Consider the following 19,208-nt stretch of genomic DNA (forward strand, 5'->3'; position numbering starts at 1 on the left):
AAATTTTAAAGGGATAGGAAAAGTGCTTAGTCTATAGTATCATGACTGTGCCCTTGACTGTGCCCTGTCGTTACATATAGTACCAAAGCAGCCCCATGCCACCTTAAGACTTGCTGATTTCCATTCTAACACTAGAAACATCTGCTGATTAACATACCTGCCAAAATAAAACATAGGGTGAAAACAAATCAGAAATCAATCTTACATTGTATATTTTATGTTTTATTAACTCCAACCGCTTGATTTGTTTTAACAATAGAATAAGGTAGTTTCTTGGGGAAGCATCATCACCAAGTAGGCCAGCTAGGTATAGGATTCAAATTAAGCCATACTAAGTACACAATCCCGTCAACATGAAAGGAAGCCACAACTATATTGGAGCAGATCATTCTAGAATTAATAAAACTCAAATCCTGCTCCTCATTCAGTCATTGGGAGACATTAATTTTTAAGGCTTCTGAATCGTTTCAGGTCATAATCAGAAAAGGCCGCCAGCACCTTGCTAAGCTATGTACGTATGCCCACATCACGAGGATGAGGGGGTAAAATTCATACTAAACATGGCCACTCTTCAGCAAATCATTCAGTGTTCTTTATCTCTCAGCTCACATGCAGTTTCCAGTGGGTTATGAATAAGACAGATTAACCCTTTTAAAATCCACATATTACTTTTATCTATTCACAAAGAAAGTGAACAAGTGCAATACGAAAAATGGGAGACATCTTTTATTTTTTTGAATCAGGGGGAGCACGTCAAACTACTACAGACATCTGTATAACGGAAGTAACTGTTCTCCCTTCCCTTCAAGACCAACATCTAACCCCACTATTCAGCCAATAAAATGAAACCTTCACTTTCTCAGCACAGATTATGCTATGCCAGTTGTCTGCCATACATAGTGAACCTTTCAACTACATCACATAGGGATTTCATGTAAGAACTGAGCTAAAAGACTCCCTCAGTGTTTACCATTTCCTGTCCAAGACACTGCCTTAGGAGTGCAGGGACTTCCATTAAACCACAAATCTCCTTGCAAAGAGGGACACCAAGCAAACTGCAAAGGCATCTGCACATTTCACAGTTTCTTTACTTATGTTATTTACAGATTGGATTTATCTTTTTTTGCTGTACTGTTGATAAATGTTACAAAAAAAATCAGGACTGTCTGAGCAGGAAGTTGTCAACTGTTGACAGTGTTCCCCTCTTTAACTTGCAAAGAGCCACCAAATTGGGGCTTATCAAAGAGCTGTTGGGTGAATGTCAGCAGTGGGGAAGGGGGTCATGCTTTAGTTGTGGCAGAATTGCGCTTCTGTAGATAAAGATGTATGGGTTCGGCATCACGCTTCAGCCACAAGTCATTCAGGAGGATGTTCTCACAACACTGATGTATGGTGCGCTCTGCAGAGGGTGCTGGGTGGCTATCAAAGAAGGCCTAGAAGAACAAAGAATGAAACAAACAATTGGCACATGGAACATATCAAAACCATAAGTGACATAAAAAACATGACTGCAATTCTAAACTCTTTGCAAAGCCATTAAATGGTGTTGCAACAAACTTGACATGCATATGTGCAATAAACTACCTGTTCCTTGTTAGTTTAGCCACACGCGAGTCATGACTATGCCCTACACTGAATGGTGAAAAATGTTTTTAGACTAGGTATAATTCAAGAGCTCCAATACAGAACCACCTAATACGTCTTTCAATTGATAAATCTCCTGCCTAAGCATTGGATACAAAACAAATGTGTATTTTTCAAATGATTACGGAATGCATGCCCTGCAGGCAGCACTTTCCATCTTTTCTTTTTAAAGCATTCAATTACAAGTACAATTCAAGAACATTAAACATGTAGTTAAAAATCCCACTAAGACACTGTCAAAAATAAAATAAGCAGCACTGCATATGAGCATACCTTTACCAATTAAAAATTCTGATACTGCTCCTGTCAAAAGTAGTGTTTTTAGATGGAAGCTCAGACTTAGAATTCAAAAGTTTACTGCAACGCTCCTGGTTAAATAATAGGGAGGAAGGTATGCTGTTTATAAAGTCAAAGAAGATATCTTTTATGAATGCAGGATACAGAGGGACCTTTTCGAGGGAAAGACCATCAAATCCTTCAAGCAATGCAAACAGGACATTTACTTATCAGAAAACACACATGTGCAATACTGTCAGTTTCAGCACTGGGCGCTCAGTGTCCATGCACAGGCTGCCTCGAGACCATATACACGATTTAAAAAACTGATTCTCACTTTTGAGGGAAGGAAAGACATCTCCAAAACTTATTGCACACTGGAAGATTCTAAAACAATCACTCATTATTCATTCCAGAAGAAGTGGGAACAGGATATGGAGATAGCTTTATCCAACAAATAATGGAAAAGGCTTTTATACCTAAAAGGCATAGAACTATCCAACATAGAGGCTCTGCTATAAAGTAATGCACCAATGGTACTTGACCCCCGGCACAATTCAGTAGACTATTCCCCACAGCTTCATCTAAATGTTGGTGAAGCAACCAAGACACAGGCAAGTTCCTGCAAATTTGTTGGTCTTGTGTGGTCATACAAATATTCTAGAAAGAAATCCTGGAGCATATTAAAGGGGTACTAGGGTACCCTACCCATGCTGAGCTGTTCACTTTACTCCAAGGACTCAAGCCACTGAACATGAAAGGCATGCTGGGGGCAAGGGGGAACTAAAATCCAACAAAGGTGCAGCTTAACAACTTATTGTCCTCTTTTGGACAAAAAGTCCCGTATACCCTCCTCTCCTCGACAATGTGGTTTAATAGGCTATGGCAAACACACTCCGAGAAGAAATTTATGGCACTAAGGCAACCTTTAGTCAATAACATGTCTTGAATTTACATGTTACACACACCTCCGAGACGAGACTGAAGGCATTATACCTTTATGACTAAAGCAGACACCTTTAACTTCCACTGTTATGGCTAACACTATTTGTCCCTTCCTGTTTGCAACTTAAATTGTACTCAAGTAAATGTAAATTGATACTTGAGTACAATTTAAGTTGCAAACAAGAAGGGACAAGTACTAACACCCCCAGATTAGTGGGTTCCTGACACCATATAATAGTGACACACCGTATGCCATTATGAGCACCTAGTTGGCTACACCCTTAATATGCCCCCCTTCCCCTTAGGGAAAGAAATAGTATAGGTACCATGACATCTCTCCTCTTTTTCCTGGTCCTCACTTTGATGGGACTTTGTTTGGTAGAAGGGTAGTTCTGTATGTGTTTCAATGTTAGGGTTTATGTTATGCTTTCTGTTGACCTCGGACTGACACTGGAATGTACTATCACCATACCCCTACCTAACGTATCCGTGTACCTCGCAATTGCTGAACATTCTTGGGGTTTATGATGATGTGTGTTTCTGTACCTTAAAGAAATGTTCAATGTAAAGATGTGAGAAGAATGTAAATGTAAATGTAAATGTATAGGCATTTATATAGCGCACTACTTACCCGTAGGGTCCCAAGGCGCTTCGACCGCTGCGAAACCCTTCCTAGCTTCCCTGAGAGATGGTCCCTTAATGGGTATCTCCAGGGTGAGACCAGGCATCCCCGGCGGTCTGGTGGGGCCGTTAGTGAAGATGAGGCAAGCTAATGCCCAGAGTTGCCGAGTGTGATCGCTGATCAGAGTGGGCACCGAGGCGAGAGAATTATCGAGTCCGCTGACCCTGGTCCAGAAACCTGCCGCGACGGGAATCGAACCCTGGTCCCGGGCCGTCCTCTGCTCTCGGGTCTGCCGCCTCTAACCAGTGAGCCACACTACTTCACTAGAAGAATGTGATTATGGACAATTAGGATCACTTTGTATTGCAGTTTTTATTGCCTGCAAGTATTAAAACTAACAGGTAATCTTGTGATTTAATTTAATGGTTCTCAACTCATCGCTCCTGGAGCTAGAAAAGAGAAAATGGCCTAGCCTCGCACCTTTTTGCCTTCCATCATCGGATCGGCTTTGACCTACACAAACATTAAAACAGACGAGCACGCTCATTGCTGAACTCTAGAAGGTAGGTAGTCCTAGATAATCGGGATGGACTAGGAACAATGATCAGAATGGTGATGGTTTTCTTTTGCTTAGTTCAGGCGTTCAAGCCTTCACGACTGGCAGGGAAAGCCTGAAGTACAATCTGGATTGCCAACAGAGTCTTAAAAAGGGTAATGGTAACTTGAGTGCTCACAGGAAAGTGCATCTCCTTCATTGTACATAAACTATCGTTACAGCCATGTTTTTCTATCATGAACTTGTAGGACACTATTTTCTTTAGGAGAAGATATCTGGGAGGGTCCTACAAAGGTAGCAGAACTGAGTATGATAAATTTAAATCCCTCTGCGTTTTTGGCTCTCCTTTTACAGGTGGTTGGTAACCCATTTCCACAGCACAAAAAAAATGGGACCGCATGACCAGGTTTTCAGCAAATAGGCACGCTTCTGTTCTGAAAGCTGCCAGCAGAAGCAACGGAGCAGTCAAAGTTGCCGAAGAGCATCCTCCACCAGAAAGGAAAGGAGTACGAAGATACCATTGCAATCCCTCTAAGGATAGTTTTCCTCCTCCAGTATATGCCCCAGAAAGATTGAGGTATATTTTAGAAATTAGGTGTCCTACCAAAGTTCCCCCCTGCCCTGAGGAAGACCTTCTACAGAATAGCTCTGGTCCCGCCATGAAGGTTGAAACGCGTCAACACACTTTCCAGAAAGCAATAGTGACCACCTGACAAAAAAACATGTCAAAAGACAGAATGTCTAAGCGCAACTAAGACGGTGTATACTAGATCCCATACGCCTTCACTCTGACCTCTTTAGGAACACAAACTTAATATCGAGGAGATAGCGCTATCAGGTCCCCATATTTAGGGAAGTAGATGAGGGCATAGAAGATCTTATATATGAACAAGTGGCCCGGCAATAGAAGGATCAAAATATCCAATATATGTAATTATGCATGTAATGTCCAGTGCCTATTTTTAATGTCTAGAATGTATTAATTCTTCTTTCAAAGTGTTTTTGAATATAGCAGACTTATTCTTTAGATTTATATTCTAGTATGTCGTTGACCCCTTCGGTGCTGCAGATGGCCCCTGACCGTCCCACGTGACTGGCAGGTGCGGAGGACAGCCGGGGACCGTCCAAATACCACCCACTCGCTAATTCGCCCGCACAGCAGGAGAATTAGTACAGCGCGCAAGGGGTTAATAACACATTAAGTGTTTGTCTTTACATGTAAATATGTCCATGTGTCACCATATTGTTCCTCTTTAATGATGTAATGTTTGAAATAGCCAATTCATATGACCTACAAGTAAAGTTTTGGTACAAGCCATTTAACCACTTCCATGCTTGTGACAAGGTCAACTAGTCATGGGTTTTACCTGCGCTGTGCTTATGATGAGTTGACCGTATCACATAACATGGGATTCTAAAAAATGCAGCGCAGGACGGGAATATATGGCAGCATCTATCATGTTAATGTGTCCATCTTAACTTTAAAAAAAGGGAAAAATGCTATAGAAATGACATGAAAAGAAGTAGAATAAGCAAAGTTCATTAATTGTTCACCCACGGGGATGATGTTAGGGGATCTCCGGTGTGGAAAACACTCATCAATACATGGTCTGAGAGGTATTTTCTTTGTGATAATTACTTTCTAAAAGCTGCACCTTTATGGGAGGCTGCATTAGAATAATGGCAGTTGAAAGCAGGTAGTTTGCAAATTTCCGCAAAATGTGAAAGTTTCACATAAGCTCCATAAGCAGCCTTAACTATGGAGGAATGAGAGTGACATCACAATGGGGGCTGCACGCTGTTCACTGAGTAACCCTTCAATATGCATGAAATTAACCATCTAGCGAAAGGGACTTTTGCTCCTTAAGGTCTGTAGTAAAATAAGACATGAAATAAAGAAAAGAAATGACTGAGAAAGATTTTAGTTCTAGATAGTTTTCTAGAGAACTAAAATCTGAAATGTGAAGTGCTCCCTTAGTTCTTTTTCTATTTTTTTCTTCATAAGAAACATGTCAGCTCATTCCAAAGCATCAGAGACAGCTTTACACATGTCTATCATTCTTTACAACATGGTACATTTATTTTTCTCAAAGCCATACTTTTTACACCAATGCACTGTCTCCAGGTACCATTCCATGAACATACTTTCAGCTTGTGTTGCATCCTTTTCTTTTCCCACCAGTAGTTTATATAGAATAGGTTGTTATAATTTGGTAGACACCATACCTGTGGGAGACATCGTGAGGCTTCGTCTGAGGTTTGCTCTTCCCCCTCTTAAGGGGCTACCGCTGACCGTCCCAACCGCTCGCCGCACCCGCTTCGCGGGTGCCGCTTCGCGGGTGCCGCTTCGCGGGGTCAGCGAGGGGCAAGCCGGCAGTAAAGAAACAGCGAGGAAGCTACGGTAGGCGGAGCAGTCAGTGTTTGGAACTACACTGACCAGAAGGCTCAGCGCAGCCCCAGGAGTTACCGCCACGCCCACTGAACAACACGCCCCCTGCCCGCAACGCCCCCTTTTAAGGCGTGACAGCCGCGTAGCGGGACGCCGAGCGAAGCGCGAGCAAAGGGCGGGCAGTCTGTGGCAGTCAGGGGCTGACAGAGGCTGGGCTGGGCCAGGTCCTTAACTTCTCCTACACTGGTCCTGAAAGGTACTGTGACATTGCCAGAGGGTAAAACCCCAACCATGTCTACTCGCTCTGGTTAAACTGCTCAGAACTGGGGGGGAAGGGGTTGGTGGGAATCCAACGATAGGAACCATGGATAGGTTTTTAACTAGAGTAGCGGCAGTCATAGAAAAGGAGATCGCGATGACGGAACGTCGCCTCTCCGGGGATCTCCTGCCAGTTAGACGATCCTCCCTTGGCTCTGCGGCTAAAGCCTTGTCACCTCTCCCAATCATGGCTCCACCCCCACTCATTATAGAAGCGCCTGAGCATCCCCGGTTGTTTGAAATAGGCGATAGTATAGACAGGTTAGAGAACTTAGTAGCACAGTTAACACGAGGTGTTGCCAGTGACGAGACTGTGGGAGGGGGCGTTGTACCTTTACCTTCCCCTGTTACTGGTCAAAACTCCCCGCTGCCAAACCCTGCTCCTCCTGTGGGTCTCACACTGCCCTGTGTGTTTCAGGGTGTTCCGAAACAAGTTAAGAGGAAAAGGGTAGTGAGTACACGTAAAGGTAGCCATCCCACACTTTGTAAGCGCTCCAGGAAGCAAGGATTAAGGCCCACGGGTGTAAAACTAGGTAATGGTCAGAGCCCTGAGCATTTGGATAGGTTGGGAGAGCCTCCGTCCCAGGAAATGGGACGAGATGCCAACGAACCACCCCCTATCCAAGTTCCAGTTTGTCTGGACCAAATTACCGATGTGCTTAACCGCTTTCTGACACCACTTATAGATCAAATTAAGAGGGTGGAGGCCAGAGTAAATAGTCTTGAGCAGTCGACTCTTGACAACTTCTTTTCACTCAGAACTCTGATTAAACATCAGACTAGGAATAGTGAGGACCACACATGTGGCAACTTGGGTAAAGGAGCAACAGTTGTTGCTGCTCCGGTGCAGGATTTAGTTCCACCAAAGGTAGCTTCCCCAACAGCACCTAGTCTGGCCCCAACTCTTATTACCACCGCCCCACCTATGCCCAAAGCAGGTCCTGCTGTACATTCTATTCCAACTCAAGGGAACCCCATTAAGGTCTTTAAAGAGCATAAGAAACCCACGCAACCAAAGGCCCCAGTGGGTGGGTGTAATTCTAAACCTAAGCAACCACCCCCAGATAGTACTAAGACCAAGGGAGATGGGGCAGCTACGTCAGCTAATCCTGTCAAAAGCCACTCTGCAGTATCTCTCTTAGCTGCACCCGCCCTGAAGAAAGTGTCTCGCATTCCCTATGCTGATCTCCCCCAGGACTGCCATCCTTATGTCGTTGTGCTGGTTAAGGTTCCACCCTTGTTAGATAACCAACTAGAGACCCACCAGGCCTTAAAAAATAAAAGCCTTCATTGGCTAAAAACAAATAAACCACTCCCTGCGGGCATAAACGGACTAATCCTTGGTGTCCGAAGGGTGGGTTGGGTTGGAAAGAGCAAGAAGCAGCTGGAGGGAGACTGCGTTATTATCAACTTCCAGGAGAACAGAGTAGCCAGATCGATGTGTACCCAAGACCAAGCGGTGGGTGGCCCTGGAATTAGTGCAGTGGACCTGACCTATTTTTACCTGCGGGCTGCTAACCACGCTATTTTTAGGCCTATAATGGGGGAAACGAGTAAGGGTGCTAGTGGTGGAATACGTAGTACATTTGAGCCCCTTTTCTATCCCCAGACCGGGTGGTCAGGTCAAAATTGTGGCCTTAGGAGCTACTGACTTGAGGTAATGGGAGGACTGGATAGGGGGGAACTGGGCGAGTCCCCACATGGCACTGCAATGTCATCTATTTCTCCCTCCCCTGATAAAACCCAAACTACACCACCGGTTAACCTCGGACCCTCCGGGGGACCTGGTTTCTATTGGTTGTAGGGGATCACTGCCATGCTCGGACAGGGTAGCTCCATGCCAAGAGATAGTTTCCCCATACGCTCAAGCTGTGACGGACCAAGTCTTGAAGGTCTTCAGCTGGAACGTTGCTGGAATAGCCAGAAAACTGGCATTGCCCGACTGGAAGAGCATTCCATATGCATTTTCCAGGAGACATGGAATAGGGAGCCAGTACACAGGGTGGGGTACTCTGCTGCTCATGCCATCCCAGCTGTGTGCCCAGATCTGGGCAGGGGACGACCTTCGGGGGGGTCTCCTAATCTGGGTAGCCTCATCCCTAAATTGTAGGGTGGTGGAAACCAAGACTAGCAACCCAGACTTGCTTAACATCACACTGAAGGACGCCAGGGGTTGTGTCGTTCTGAATATATTCAATGTCTACGCCCGAGGCACTAAGGGGGGGAGGCAGTCTCCCACAATAGCACTGTTGGAGGACTTATTAGGGGCAACTCCATACAAAGCCTGCACCTTGGTTGCAGGTGATGTCAACTGTACGTTCGAGCCCTTGGGCTCGGATGTTACCCAAGACCAGGATGAGGAGGATGGTAGGAGGGGGATACCAGTCCTAGAGCTGCCCCCGATTAAAAAGTGGACAGAGGTGGCACTACAGCTAAATGCCCTTAGCATAGAATATGGCCTGAGGGCTCTTAATGGAAGGACTAACTCGGATAAGGGGGGTGCCCATACATATAATAGGTCCAACCACACATCAAGAATCGATTACATCTTGCTTGATGTGTGTCTATGGAGCTCAGTGAGGGATATGGTAATAATACCTTCAGTTGAAAGTGATCACAACTTGCTGTCCCTCACTCTAGCCCCCTAATGGTATGTTAGCAGTGGGGGTTCTGTACCTAGCCCCACGGTTGACCTAGGTGAGTCGGAGGTATCTCTTTGCGGTAGGCGCCTGAAGTGGTCAAAACTTCTCTTGTCTGCCGGAAAACTTGAGGCTGTGTCCCAACTTCTGGCCCTAGCCCATCATAACTTAGGCACAGTCGACGGAGGCTTGGGGGAGGTATGTGAAGTATTTTGTGAACTAACTGGGGGCCTGACAAATCTGTTCACTGTGCGCCAGGGGCATAATGGGGTGAAAGAAAGGGCTAATAAAAGAGAGGGCTGGTACACCCATAATTGTAGGAAGGCGAAAAAAAACCTAGTTGAGGCAGTAAAGGCAAAATCCCAAGTCAGGACAAGGGAGGCTAGGAAGGCCTACTCCAAGTCTATCCAGATAGCAAAGAAAGAATGGGAGGAGAAATTCTGGGATGATTTGCTGGCTGCTAGCAAAGGTAAAGACGCCAGGGGTTTTTGGAAATTGATAGGTTCCCGTAGTAGACCCGATGATACCCTGAGGACCTGTACTATTCCATCTCAGAGCTGGTTTCACCATTTCGAGGCCCTATATTGAGCGATAGAAGGGCCCCTAAATGAGCCAGCTGCATTTCCGTTTTCGATGGAGGCTAGCACCCTTGGTCTGTTTACACCGCGGGAGGTTGAGAACGCCATTAAGACCGTGGTCCCATTGAAAGCTGCTGGCCCGGATGGGCTCCCAGGGGATTTACTGCGGGCCTACCCATCTGACTGGGGTCTCATGATCTCGGCCCTCTTGAATGCCATCTTGGAGGGTGGCCCGATCCCAGGGTCGTGGAGAGGGGCAGTGGTAGTCCCCATTTACAAAAAGGGTAGTAGAGACATCCCAGGGAATTATAGGCCAATAAGCCTGATTGACTCTACACAAAAAGTAGCCGGAAAAGTTATCCTGGGGAGAATCCTCCAATGGGTGGATGAGAACCAAGTTCTATCGAACTTCCAAGCAGGCTTTCGCTCAGGAACAGGGACAATTGAGCAGGTCTTTAGGTTAACACTCCTCTACTGGAAGGTGGTGGAACTTGGCAAGGGCAGTCTCTATTTGGCTTTCATGGACTTGAAGACTGCCTTTGACCTAGTTCCCAGGGAGGAACTCTGGAGGGTTCTCCACGGTCTAGCCTGCCCCCCGTATATCCGGTTTCTCCTCACTAAACTTCACATGAACAACTTTGCCCAGGTTCGTTGGGGGAGAAATGGCGAAACAACAGATAGGATCCCGGTTTGTAGGGGTGTTAGACAGGGCTGCGTGTTAGCTCCCACACTCTTTTCCCTATATGTAAATGGTGTGGTGGAGCATCTGCTACAGGAACCTGCGGATGCACCCTGCCTGGGGGGTGTGCGGACCCCAACATTGTTGTTCGAGGATGACACTCTCCTTATTTCGAAGACCCCCCAGGGGCTCCAGAAGATGTTGACCCGTTTTCAGGACTTTTGTGTAACCAGAGGGCTGGTGATAAACGTAGAAAAAACGAAATATTTGATATTACGCCCACCAAGGAAACTAGGTCGTCCTCCCACTCTGAACTCGGTCCCACTAGAGAAAGTGTCTGAATTTGATTATTTGGGTCTACGTTTGAAAGACAAAATGAGTTGGGTCTTCCCACATCGATAAGATGGTTCTCTGTCACAAAAGGTTAGGGGGTGCCTTACTAAAGGAATATCATGCATCCTCCAGATCTTCAGTGGCGCCTGTAATCGAGATCTACAAGGCTAGGGGGGTCACTTCCGCCCTCTATGGCGCGGAGCTATGGGGTCACTCTAATTTGGATTCCTTATACAAGGCCGAAAACAAGCTCCTGAAGGACCTCCTAGCTCTCCCCTCGAGAACCCCTACAGTTCCGGTGCTATTGGACTTGGGTTGCAGAAGTTTCAAAGACCAGGCCCGACTTCGCCCATTGCTCCTATGGTCCCGCATATGGAGGGTCCCGGAACTAAAATCCTACGCTGAGGGTTTATCAGAAGTAATGAACATGGGGGGTTGGAACAAGATCAAGTGGTTGAGGGACACAAAAAACCTTTTGGGGGAACTGGGCCTATGAGATTGTTGGACCGCAAGATCTGCCCCTCCCAAGGCAGTCCTCAAAAAACTATATTGGGACTGGGTCTCTTGCCAACTAATTGGAAATCCACATCACTGTAATTCGACTGCAGTGTTCCTCACTGTAATTCGACTGTAGTGTTCCTCAGAATAAAGGATGTTGTATTATACGAACCCTACATGGACTTAATTACTATGCCAGCGGATAGGGCTCTCTACTCTAGTTTAGAGTTGGCACTCTCCCCCTTGGAGCAATTGTTTCTAAGTGGAAGTCCCATGCTCATTTATCCCCCTTTTGTGCACGCTGCCCAGCCAGGCCCGAGACGGTGGCACATGTACTTTTTGAGTGTCCAGACTATATCCACCCAAGGAGATACTGGCTGAAACCCCTCTTCAAAAGCTTGGTAACACGTATGTATGTGGTGGCTCTCCGAATTCCATTGACTGATACCTCCCCTTTTATAGTTTGTGGTGTCTCCAAATTTTTAAAACGTTGCTGGTTGATACGTTGCAATAGATTGTCTATTTCGGTTTAATCTCTTTTTAGCTAATTTATTCTAGGAAAGTAATACGGAAGTACGCGCCATACACGGAACGGAATACTCTGCCCCGGGACTCCAGAATATTGGGAGCTGGGAAATCTTCCTTCTATAATATCACTGGAGGAATGATCACACTACGACCTCATATCAATGAATCGGGATAATTCTCTCATATAACTACGGGGATACAAATATTTACCTAATTGAAGAGGCGCCAAAGACACTAAGACCAAGACCTGATCAGATTTCTTCACCCATGCCACATAAGGCTGGGTCGGAAGTATAACCAGCCAGAAGGCATAAGAATGTATAAACGTTGAATATCAGCCCTGTGAAGTCGTGGGTTCCTGCCCAATCGACGAAACACGTGTTGGCTGGACTTGGGGAAAGCCTCAAAGATTAAATGAATTACAATTTCTACCGGACCTCTATGATTTTTGTGAAATGATATATTGTACCAAACTTTATTGTTGATTAGTTTCTGTTGGTGTGATAGGGCTTGTATATACATATTGGAATCTGTTGATTACTGGTGGGTAAGGATGACAACCCATGCCTAGGCACCCAACAACACATATTGCTACTAACGCAGGTGACATAATCTGCCTATATATTGCTAAGCGCCATAACCACCGAGATCAGTCATCCTTCTTCTCTTCAGAATGACGTTGGAGTACTTAGATAACGCCCTCGCCCGCTGAAGTCAGTTCTTGTACATAGCTTTCCTCGCCAGGAACGCAGACCCATGCCAGAGACCGACACTGGTGCCATAAAACTAGATCCCTCAAAGGGAAATACCTTAACCCTAGATATCGGTCCGCAGAACGGGGAGGATGGGTGGGGTGGTAAGGAATCTAACATTAACTACTGTTTTTTACAGATATATCGTTACCGAAGGTAAGTAACTTGTGCATCTGAAAAGAAACAGGTTAGTGTTAGATTCCTTACCTTAGAATAGATACCCCAGCAATACCAACCCCGGTGGTGGGTCAGAACGGCCGAAAAAGCCATCTCTCCGGACTTGGCTGTCCAGGCAGTAGTGTCTAGCAAACGTGTGCAGCGAGGCCCACGTAGATGCCGGACAGATGTCTTGCAAGGGGACTCCCCGACCAAGGGCAGTAGTAGCCGCCGTGGCCCGAGTGGAATGGGCCCTCAGCCCAACGGAGGGCTCCTTCCGAGCCAAAGAGTAGCATACTTTGATACACAATACGACCCACCGAGAGATGGTCCGCTTGTGTACCGCCCGTCCCTTCTTAGCGCTCACGTAACCAACAAAGAGCTGGTCTTCCACCCGGAACTAGCGTGTGCGATCAAAGTCTAAGGAGAGCGCACATTTTGGGTTCAGACGGTGGAGCCTCTCTTCTTCCTTAGAAGGATGCGTAGGTGGAAAGAAGGTGGGCAAAGTGATGGACTGCCCGATGTGAAAGGCTGTAACTACTTTGGGCAGGAAAGTAGGACGTGTTTTCAACACAACTTTGTCCGGATGGACAGAAAGGAAAGGAGGTTTATAAGAAGGAGCCTGGAGCTCACTCACTCTCCTGGCAGAGGTGATGGCAACCAGGAATGCAGTCTTAAGAGTAAGAAGACCGAGAGGACAATTGTGAAGCGGCTCAAAAGGAGCGCACATCAGATAAGTAAGAACAAGGTTCAAGTCCCACTGAGGCACCACGAAAGGAACAGGAGGGAACATGTGTGTGATGCCCTTCAAGAATCTATTTACAATAGGGGACTTGAAAAGAGAAGGCTGATAAGGTAGCCTCAAGAAGGCGGAAATGGCAGAGAGAGTAGCCCTTAAGAGTGCCCAGAGCAGAGCCCTGCTGGGCAAGAGGAAGAAGAGAACCTCTGAAAGGGGGGGCAGAGAGAGGATCCACAGCCTTTGCTGTGCACCATGCCACAAATGTATTCCACCTGCAGGCGTATACCGCTTTTGTGGAGGGACGCCTGGCTGCCAGAATTACATCACACACTTCAGGAGCCAAGTCAAATGGCCTCAACTGTCGCCGCTCAATCTCCATGCATGGAGATGGAGACTGGACAGGTTCGGGTGGAGGACCGTCCCCTGCTGCTGAGACAGAAGGTCCTCCTGAAGAGGCAGACGAATCAGAGGATCGACTGACATGCTGAGTAGCTCGGGATACCAGTATCTTTGTGCCCAGTCCAGAGCCACAAGAATGACTTGGGCCCGGTCTCTCCTGATCTTCTTCAGCACTCTGGGCAGAAGTGGTATAGGCGGAAAGGCGTACAACAGACTGCAGCTCCACTCGTGACGAAAAGCGTCTCCGAGCGAGTGCCTCCTTGGAAATTCCAACGCGCAGACGTGATGACATTGCGCGTTCTCTTCGGTGGTGAATAGACCTAACCAAGGCTCTCCCCACTGCCGAAAGAGGCCTTGCGCCACGTCCGAATTCAGACGCCATTCGTGATCCATCATGCACCGGCGGCTGGGTTCGTCCGCCCTGGCGTTCAGGGAACCTGCCAGGTGTTGAACCACCAAGGTGACTCCCTGGTGTTCCAGCCATGTCCAGAGGCGCAGAGCCTCCTGACAAAGGGTCCACGACCCCACTCCGCCCTGTTTTCTGCAGTACCACATGGCGGTGGTGTTGTCCGTGAACACCTGCACTACACTTCCCCGGACAGAGGGAAGGAAGGCCTTCAGTGCAAGTCTGATCGCCCACAGCTCCAGAAGGATGATGTGGAGCCGGGACTCCGTCGGAGACCAGAGGCCTCTGATCTCTCTCTCTCCCATTTGGCCCCCCCAACCCAGGAGGGATGCATCTGTCACTACTGTAGGAGAGTAGGGTCTGCAATCCTATGGTAACCCCAGATTTTTGCTTTTTGCTTCACTGGTTTACGACTTTCCGTGCCTGTGGGCCTGCTAATCAGACCCACAGCCTAGCTGTTCTCTCTCTAAATTGACACACATGTACTTTAGGTGCATTTACCAATTGGTATTGGGTCACTCTTATAAGGCCTTGTACAGTGTACCATAGGTAGCCAGGGCATAAGTGCACCCAAGGCCTACCAGGGGCTGCAGCATGTATTATGCCACCCCTGGCTGGCCATCTAAACAGTCAACTGGCTATTAACACAGCTGGGGCAAGGTGGTGTAATCACCCTTTGCTTTAGATATAGTATACCTATATCTAACCCAAAATGGACACATATATTCCTATAAGTCACTCCTATGACAGGCCTGATCAATCCTGAAAGCAGAGTGCTTGGAATTATGTGAGATGGTGCTCTAGCATGAGCTGAGCCTGTCTGCAGCTTTTGGAACCATGTCCTTATAGCTGTTCCATGATAACGCTATACCATACACATTATAATCCAAGCGGTTATTGTTAACTTTGGCATAGCATTATCAAAACATGTCGAGTAAGGTGTCATACGAATTGGAATACTACCCCCTCGCCAGTTCTGGCGAGGGGGGTAGCATTCCACCCTTTTAGAGGGACACGACATGTATGTAACTGAGAACCCCGGTTACAGTTAAACAGAGCCTCAGCATCACAAAATGGATGCTGCCACCACAGACACGAGTCTGACCTCCTGCTGCTGGGAGTCCTTCCAGCGAGGGAGGCCTGGACAAAGGGTTTCCTGTCTTGGGAGGTGCTAGCATCACCCTAGACAGGATTTTGTGTATTGAGGTAGGCCAGGCTGAAAGGAATGAGACATGCCTGGGGCACACAAGGTGTCCCTGTGCATACCCCGGTTCAAACCAGTTGCTGTGGCACTCCAGCCCCAGGTCTGGCGCGAAACCGGACAAAGGATAGGGGGTGTAACCACCCCCCTTCCTAGTCACAGTACAGCCCCCTTTAGGAGAATAAAGGTAGGAGCTGGTCAGATTCCAAATTAGATTATCCTGAATTGAAACTACAAAAAAGAAACTCTGGACTTCGACGTTCTGCTCCACAGAAGACTGAAGAAAATCTCCCTTGTGGTCAAGGAGTGACCACCCTGCATCTGCAGACACCATCAAGCGTCCTAGCGGTTCACTTTGTCGTCCTTACTGGCGGAACCAGACTTCAGAGCCCGACGAGACCCGGACTTCCAGACCTCTCCGACCTCAACTCACATCTGCAGCACAGCTGAGATCCGTGGGTGCGACGAGACACGTGGGACCGGCCATCTTGGAGAAACTGCACTTCGCTTCCAGCACATCCTCGAAGTGTTTGGGGGTTGAGAAGCCCCAGCCCAGAGCAGCTCCTGCACTGAAAACCAGCCCTCCAGCATCCACGAGATCTGCATGGGGCCCTTCTGCCTGGTTGCTGCTCGACGCGTTGTCTGGTCACTTGCCGGCTGGCTAGTGGCCTCCTAGACGACGATCCACGCATCAACACCGCTGGTCTGGTTGCTCCACACTGGCCCCTGCAAAGGAGAAGCACCCCGAACCCTCCTGTTCCGCACCAGACGCCTTTTCCACTCACCGCATGGGTTGCCTTTGCCAAGGCCTGTTGACGCCGAATTCGGAACCAACACCGCCGACAGCGAGAGCCTGTGTGGGACAGCTCGTGCTTCCATCCTGGTCGTCGAAGACACCTCCTTGTCCACGTGGCTGCAGAGTCAAGCGTCCACTCTTCACCTGATCGCGACGACAGCATCTGGTTCCTTCCTGGTTCCACTCCAGTCACTGGCTAGTGACTTTGAACATTGTCCCCTCTGCTTTAAAGTCTTCAGCATTCCTGATCCAGCCTTGGATCACACCAGACACCTTCATCCTGGTCGCCTGCAGCATCTTTTCTTTCAGGCTCCATAGACTTCAATGCAGAAACCAGACACGACTTCGCACCTATGCACCCGCAGGTCTCGTCGCACCCACGGATCTCAGCTGTGCTGCAGATGTGAGTTGAGGTCGGAGAGGTCTGGGAATCCGGGTCTCGTCGGGCTCTGAAGTCTGGATCCTCGAAGGAAGACGACAAAGTGAAGCCGCTGGATGCTTGATGGTGCTTGCTTGTGCAGGGTGGACACTCCTTGCCCACAAGGGAGATTTCTTCAGTCTTCTGTAGCAGAAAGTCGAAGTCTAGAGTTTCTTCTTGTAGAGTTTCAAGTCAGGATTAATCTGATTTGGAATGGGACCAGCTCCTACCTTTATCCTGCTAAAGGGGGCTGCACTATCACTAGGTCCCTCCCATGGGTGGGACCAGGAAGGGGGGTGGTTACACCCCTATCCTTTGTCCGATCTCGCGCCAGAGCTGGGGCTGGAGTGCCCCAGCAACTGGTTTGAGCCGGTGTATGCACAGGGCACCTTGTGTGCCCCAGGCAGGTCTGATTCCTTTCAGCCCTGTCCTACCTAATACACAAAATCCTGTCTGGGGTGGTGCTAGCACCTCCCAAGGCAGGAAACCCTTTGTCCAAGCCTCCCTCGCTGGAAGGACTCCCAGCAGCAGGAGGTCAGACTTGTGTCTGTGGTGGCAGCATCCATTTTGTGATGCTGGAGTTAACTTTAACCGGGGTTCTCAGTTACATACATGTTGTGTCCCTCTAAAAGGGTGGAATGCTACCCCCGTCGCCAGAACTGGTGAGGGGGGTAGTATTCCAATTCGTATGACATCTTACTCGACATGTTTTGATAATGCTATGCCAAAGTTAGCAATAACCGCGAGGATTATAATGAGTATATGGTATAGCGTTAACATGGAACAGCTATAAGGACATGGTTCCGAAAGCTGCAGACAGGCTCAGCTCATGCTAGAGCACCATCTCACATAATTCCAAGCACTCTGCCTTCAGGATTGATAAGACCTGCCATAGGAGTGACTTATAGGAATATATGTGTCCATTTTGGGTTAGATATAGGTATACTATATCTAAATCAAAGGGTGATTACACCACCTTGCCCCAGCTGTGTTACCAGCCAGTGGTGTCTGTTTTAGATGGCCAGCCAAGGGTGGCATAATACATGCTGCAGCCCCTGGTAGGCCTTGGGTGCACTTATGCCCTGGGTACCTATGGTACACTGTACAAGGACTTATAAGAGTGACCCAATACCAATTGGTAAATGCACCTAAAGTACATGTGTGTCAATTTAGAGAGAGAACAGCTAGGCTGAAAGTCGTACACAAGTGAAGCAAAAAGCAAACCATAGGATTGCAGACGCTACTCTCCTACAGTAACGGCAGGGAGGAAAAAGCAGTCCGCAAAAGAGGAGGCAGAGGAGTGGAGGGAAAGGCATGCTGGATCACGTGGCGCTGGGAGATGCCGGTGGAATAGATGTTGAGGCATCGGGTCCCCTGAGGCAGGACGCCCCCAAGCACCAGTGAAGGAAGAAATGAGGGAACTGTAATGATACTCCAATCAGGATTGAAAGATAACTTCTTTATTGATGTACCCGCTTGCAAAGGGAAGCAAGAGTTCCCTCCCACCAGAGCCCTGTTGGAGGACCTCCAATAGATGGTCCGCCGGGATGTGAACCACCGGATCACCCATACGCAGGATGCCCACAGCCGTGGACACTGCATGAGCGAAGAACGAACCCGCCTCCGTAGGGCCCCGCTGTGGGGAAAGCAGCTCCTCCGTGGGCAACGGCTGCAAACTAAGGCGGCCGCCAAGAGGCCAAGCAGAACTGGCAAGGGCCAGACCTGAAAGTCAGAAGGAGCCTAAGAATGAGGGACCTGCCGCTCTTCCGACGAACGCCTCTGCCTCAGGAAGGGCGGGGAGCCACCCTTCGGCGCTGGTGAAAAATAAACCACACGGTGAACAGTCTCTGGGGAGGACGACACCAAAATATAGGACGCCTCCGGAGAAGGAGCGTCCGAAGACGAATCAGCGTTACGACCCCTGCGCGGAGCCGTAGAGTCCGCAGCCTGAGGCAGGTTGTCTGCACCATCCGGCGTCACCAGACAAGGTTCCTCCAAGTCACCCTGCATCCGAGACCGGAACTGGAGTCGAATCGGCCCCGGGGCGGCGCTTAAATGGCGCCGACCCCTGTCGAGGTAGCCACCTACGCGGTGGAACTGACGGGCCTGGGGAGTGGTCCAGAATGAGGCGTAGATTGTTCGGCAACCCATGAGGCGGTGCCAGGGACGATTCAACCTCTGACTTGCCCTCCGTCGAGGCAGCCGCCTGTGGGGAGGGACGAGAGGGGCCCGGCAAGGGGTCTGCACCCGGCCACGACCCGGAGCGGGACAAGGAGGGTGCACTGACCCCTGTGGCTCTGCACGGTCCAGCTGCAGCCGGCGCCGTAGCAGCGTCA

At 48.4% G+C, this 19,208-nt stretch overlaps 1 protein-coding gene across 2 annotated transcripts in view; it reads right to left on the reverse strand.

Annotated features, from left to right (window-relative positions):
* Positions 1 to 711: 711 nt before the first annotated feature.
* Positions 712 to 19,208, reverse strand: part of NPEPPS (aminopeptidase puromycin sensitive) — a 1,004,488-nt gene continuing 985,991 nt past the window's right edge. For both annotated transcript variants that reach the window (XM_086924308.1, XM_086924309.1), the window contains exon 23: positions 712 to 1,433. In XM_086924308.1, the coding sequence (XP_086780434.1) occupies positions 1,281 to 1,433 (153 nt within the window). In that variant the 3' untranslated portion in view covers positions 712 to 1,280. The remainder of the gene's footprint in view (positions 1,434 to 19,208) is intronic.

The sequence above is a fragment of the Lissotriton vulgaris genome, chromosome 5 (assembly GCF_964263255.1).
Source record: "Lissotriton vulgaris chromosome 5, aLisVul1.2, whole genome shotgun sequence".
NCBI lineage: Eukaryota > Metazoa > Chordata > Amphibia > Caudata > Salamandridae > Lissotriton > Lissotriton vulgaris.